The sequence below is a fragment of the Penaeus monodon genome, chromosome 10 (genome assembly GCF_015228065.2).
Source record: "Penaeus monodon isolate SGIC_2016 chromosome 10, NSTDA_Pmon_1, whole genome shotgun sequence".
NCBI lineage: Eukaryota > Metazoa > Arthropoda > Malacostraca > Decapoda > Penaeidae > Penaeus > Penaeus monodon.
In genome coordinates this window covers 53,587,154-53,592,153 of record NC_051395.1, presented here as the reverse complement: position 1 = coordinate 53,592,153, position 5,000 = coordinate 53,587,154, and the positions used below count along the sequence as shown (strand labels likewise).

At 58.0% G+C, this 5,000-nt stretch overlaps 1 protein-coding gene across 1 annotated transcript in view; it reads left to right on the top strand.

Annotated features, from left to right (window-relative positions):
* Positions 1–5,000, top strand: part of LOC119578170 (plexin-B-like) — a gene marked incomplete at its 5' end in the record, with an annotated part of 47,927 nt that overhangs the window by 22,451 nt on the left and 20,476 nt on the right. Inside the window, 3 exon segments of the mRNA XM_037925907.1 lie at positions 3,275–3,547; positions 3,653–4,073; positions 4,076–4,843. Coding sequence (XP_037781835.1) covers positions 3,275–3,547; positions 3,653–4,073; positions 4,076–4,843 — 1,462 coding nt within the window.

The window sequence follows — 5,000 nt, the reverse complement described above, 5'->3', positions numbered from 1 at the left end:
GCTTGCCTTCCTCGTTCCCTCCACCCCCACGCCTCTCCTCTTCTGTTTTCTCTTCTCCTCTTCGTCTTCTATCCTTTCCTCTCCTCCTCTCCTCGCCTGTTTTCCCCTCTCCCTCTCTCCTCGCCTCTCCCCCTCTCCCGTCCTGTCTTCTCCTCTCCTCTCCCCTCCTGGTCTTCGTCTTTTCTCGCGCAGTTTGTTTTCTTTTTTAGCTTCGTCCAATTTCTCATCATTACCCCTCATCTTCATTGTTCTCGTTCGTGGAGGGCTGGGAGGTGGGGGGAGGGGGAGGGGGGGTAATGAAGGCTATGGGGTTAGTCTCCTCCTCCTTCTCCTCCTCCTCTTCCTCCTCCTCCTCCTCCTCCCTCCTCCTCCTCCCTCCTCCTCCTCCCTCCTCCTCCTCCTCCTCCTCCTCCTCCTCCTCTTTCTCCTCCTCCTCCCCCTCCTCCTCTTTCTCCTCCTCTTCCTCCTCCTCCACTCTCTCTTAACTTTCCTTCAGTCCCCTTTCGCGTCTCCTCTTCCTTCTTCCCTTTTTCCTCTTCTCCTTTATTCTCCCTTCTTGCATGGCCATTCTTATTTCACACTCCTCCTTTCTTTCTGTTCCCTTGTTTTTTCTTCTCTTCCTTTTTCCTTTACCTTCTCTTTCTTTCCTTACCTTCTTCTCCCTTTTCTGTTCCTTTTTTTTATCACCCTTAGTCTTCCCTTCCCCCTCTTCCCCTCACTTATTCCCCTTACCTCCCGCCTCCCTCTCCCACCCCCTTCCCCTTTTCCACCCCCATTCCTTCTCCCCCCTCATTCCTCTCTCCCCCTCCCCCTCTCCCACCTCCCCTTCCCTCTCACCCCTCCCCCCCCCCCCCCGGTCTCCGTGGAGGCCAGGCCATTCCACCGCGGCCGCCGTAACTCGAGGCCGCGAGGGCGCGGGAACGAGGCCAGGTGACAGAACGACCGATTATGACGCATTGGAAGCGCCCTCGTGATTGGTCCATTTGTTTTTGCCCGCGTCCAATGATGAGGCCCGTGACAGGAATACACATGATGATGCATCGGCGGGCTTCTGAGAGGAGGGTGGTGATTGGTCGGTTTGGGCTTAGGGGGAGGGGGAAGGAATGGGGAAGGGGGGGAGGGAAGGAAAGAAGGAAGGAAGGAAGGGGGGGAGGTGGGGGAGGGAAGGAAGGAAGGAAGGGATAGAGGGGGAGGAGGTGGGGGAAGGAGGAAAGAGGGGGGAAGATGAAGAGGAAGGGGTAAGAGGGGAGGAGGAAAAAGAAGAAGAGGTAAGGAGGAGGGGGGAGGGTGGGGAGGAGATAATGGGGAAGGGGGAAGGTGGTAGCCATCAAGTCTCAGGTGCGTGGGAGAAACACATGATAGCGTACGTTGCCGAGAAACTGTAATCTACTGCCCTTATGCCAACTGTCAGCTGGTTTGAGCGATGGTGTGACCCCTTTTTCCTTTGCCCCTCTCCCCTCTTCCTTTCTCCGACTTTTCCCTCTTCCCCTCTCTCCTCCCCCCTCTCCCCTCTTCCCCTTTCTCTATAATAACTTGATCCACTACTTATTTTCCCCCCTATCTTCTCTCTCGCTCCCCCACTTCCCCTCTCCCCTCTCTCTACTTCCCCCTCTCCCCTGTTCCCCTCTCTCCTCTCTCTCCTCCCCTCTCTCCCCTTTTCCCCTTTTCTCTATCATAACTTGATCCACTACTTATCCCCTCCCTCCCCCCCCTTTTTTTTGTGTGGGGGGGGGGAAGCAACACGCGAAAAGCACACCAACATTTTTTTCTCTCTCTCTCTTATTTTCGTAGCGTCTTCATTTGTTATTGCTGTTTTTGTTGTAGTTGTAGTTGTTGCCGCTGCTGTTTTTCTTGTTCTTGTTCATGTTATTGCTACTTTTTCGTCGCTGTTGCTGTCATTGTTGTCATGGAAGAGCGAATCAGTGTTTCTGACTTGATTGAATTGTCCCGAAATCGCCCTCGCCCGCCCATCGTTAATCCGCGATGGGCGTTTGTGGGCGTCCGGCTTCGGGGGGGGGGGCGGAGGGGGGGTCATTCATGGGTGGGGGGGGGTCATTCGGGGGAGGTGGGGGGGGGGGGGGTCATTCGTGGTAGGAGGTGAGAACGGGGGGGGGGGAGGGGTGCGCAGGCAAAAAGGGGTTGGTAAAAAAAAAAACGGTTCTTCTGTTGGGATTGTGTGTTTGTTTGATTGTTTTGAGATGCGGTTGACATTGTTGTTTGTGTATATTTTTGTTTGTTCGTGATTGTTTTTCCTTGTTTTTTAGATTGCGGATAATGTTGAGTTACTAATTTTGTATTTTTTTTTTTTATGTTGTCCTTGTTTTTATGTTGCTAAGGCGGTGTTGTTATTGTCATCTTTTTGTTTGTTTGTTTTTTATTTATTTATTTATTTATTTATCGGTTTTGTTTCTTCTTGTCTGTTGCTAAATCACGTTCATTTTGTCCCCTTTTTTCCTCTTATTCTCTCTCTCTCTCTCTCTCTCTCTCTCTCTCTCTCTCTCTCTCTCTCTCTCTCTCTCTCTCTCTCTCTCTCTCTCTCTCTCTCTCTCTCTCTCCCTCTCTCTTTTCACTGTTCTCCTTATAGCTTCTTTTTCTTTTAAATGCTTCCTCTCGTTCTTTCTCTCATTTTCTCTCCCTTTTCCTTCTTTCTTATGTTCGTCGTTTTCACTGAATTAGGATTTTGTTGTTGTTGTTGTTGCCGCCTACCCCTTCCTCCTGGTCGATAGGAATTTATTGTTATGTTATAATTATCGTTGATAATTATATCGTAATTATCAATGTCTTTTGTATTTGGGCCAACTTCCCTTGCTTGCCGTGGAGTTGCATTGTTGCAAGCAATGGAGACGCCGCGTAGAAGCCGGCGTTGGCGAGTATTGACGCGGGCGGTGCCGCTGGGGGGGGGGGGGGTGACGTGACTGGGCGTAATAACGGTGTCATACGTTATGATCCGCGTCGCCGTATGGCCGCCCGGCCGTGGCGTGGGCGGCCGCCGTGTGTCGCCCCGCCATGTTGCAAAGGGTGCGTTGCAGATGGCAGCCATGTTGCGGCGGCGGTCAGCGGCGCGGTGCGGCTGGCGATTTTTATTTATTTATTTTTCTTTCCTTTTTTTTCTTTTTTTCCGACGGGCGAGAGTCGTGTTTGGCGCGTCTGTTTTTGCCGCAACGGAATGGCCGCCGTTGTGCGAGGCCTTGTTATTGGCGGCGCTGCCTATTGATCTCGCCTTTCGAGATAAGGAATTCGAGCGCCTGCTGACGCCCTCTCTCCTCCCTTGCAGATCCAGCCGCTGGCGGGCCCCCTGGAGGGCGGCACGCTCGTCACCATCGAGGGCAGCAACCTGGGCCTGCGAGAGGAGGACGTGCGGGACAACGTGTTCATCGGCGACGTGCCGTGCCGCGTGCACGAGTACCACGTGTCCGTGCGGATCACGTGCGTGACGGGGCCGGCGCCGCCCCGCCACGGGTCGTCCGACTCCGCCGACCTGCAGTTCCCCGTCAGGGTGACCACGCCCGCGGGGACCACGCAGTCCACGGTCAAATTCACATACACGGTACGTGGGCTTCCCTCTCCTTCGGCTCATGTTGCTTGTTCGTGCATTTTTCTTCGTCAGTTGTTGTCATTCCTGCTAATGTTTTGTTCCCGTTTCCCCCGACAGAACGTGAGCGTGACGGGCGTGTGGCCGCCGCGAGGCCCCGTGTCGGGCGGCACCGTGCTCTCCGTCAGCGGCAGGTTCCTCAACGTGGGCTCGCACGTGGCGGCCACCCTCGACGACCTGCCGTGCGTCGTCAACAAGACGCAGTCGTCGTCGCACCGCCTGGTGTGCGTGACGTCGCGGGCGTCGGGCGCGCACGAGGGCGGGGAGGCGCCGTTGGCGGTGCGGACGCTGGTGGTGACGGTGGACGGCGCGCGGCGCACCCTCGCCACGCCCTACACCTACACGCCCGACCCGCAGGTGTTCGAGCTGAAGCCCCTGCGCAGCCCCTGGGGCGGCGGGCGCCTGGTGACGGTGCACGGCTCCAACCTGGACGCCATCCAGGCGCCGCGGATCACCGTCAACCTCTTCGAGAAGGTCCTCAACTCGTCGCCTGCCGCGTCCTCAGCCCCGGCCAGATGGAGTGCCCGTCGCCGCCGCTGGACCGCGACGCCGTCCTGGCCATCCTCGAGGCCCACGACTCCCTCCGACGCAGGCGCCGCAGCCGCAGCCGCAGGTCGCACAAGGCGCAGCGCTCGCCGCGGCGGCGCGACCACGACGGCGACGAGGTGGGCGTGGACGTGGGCTTCGTGATGGACGGCGTGCTGTCGGTGCTGCACCTGCGGAAGCACTTCCCGAGCGTGCGCTCGCGCCTCGTCTACCTCGCCGACCCCGTCTACTACACGTTCCCGCACGGCGTCAAGCTCTACAAGGGCGACACGCTCGTGATCGAGGGCGAGCACATCAACGACGCGGCCGACGAGAGCGACGTCAGGGTGACCATCGGCAGCGCCGTCTGCAACGTGACGTCCCTGGCCGCCACGCAGCTGGTGTGCACGCCCCCCGAGGACCAGCCGGCGCCCACGGACGAGCGCGGGGTGTCCACGCCCGAGCGGCTGCCGCTCGTGGTGGTGCACGTGGGCCAGTACCTGCGCTACCCGCTGGGCGTCCTGCGCTACGAGCGGCACCGCAGGTTCCCCCTGACGCCCGAGGGCATCGCGGGGCTGGCCGGCGGCGCGCTGTTCCTCGTGCTGGCGTCCTTCGTGGTGCTGGCCGTGTACCGACGCAAGTCCTCGCAGGCCGAGCGGGTCTACAAGCTCATGCAGCTGCAGATGGACAGCCTCGAGAGCCACGTGCGCACCGAGTGTAAACAAGGTAACTCGAGCGACATGTCTCGCCTTTCCTTCCTTCCTTCCTTCCTTCCTTCTCTTCCTTCCTTCCCCTCGACCTTGGCTCGAACACCACCTTCCCTTTACACCCCCCCCCTTTTAGCCCCTATCCCCCCTCTCGGCATCGCCCAACACCTCTACCC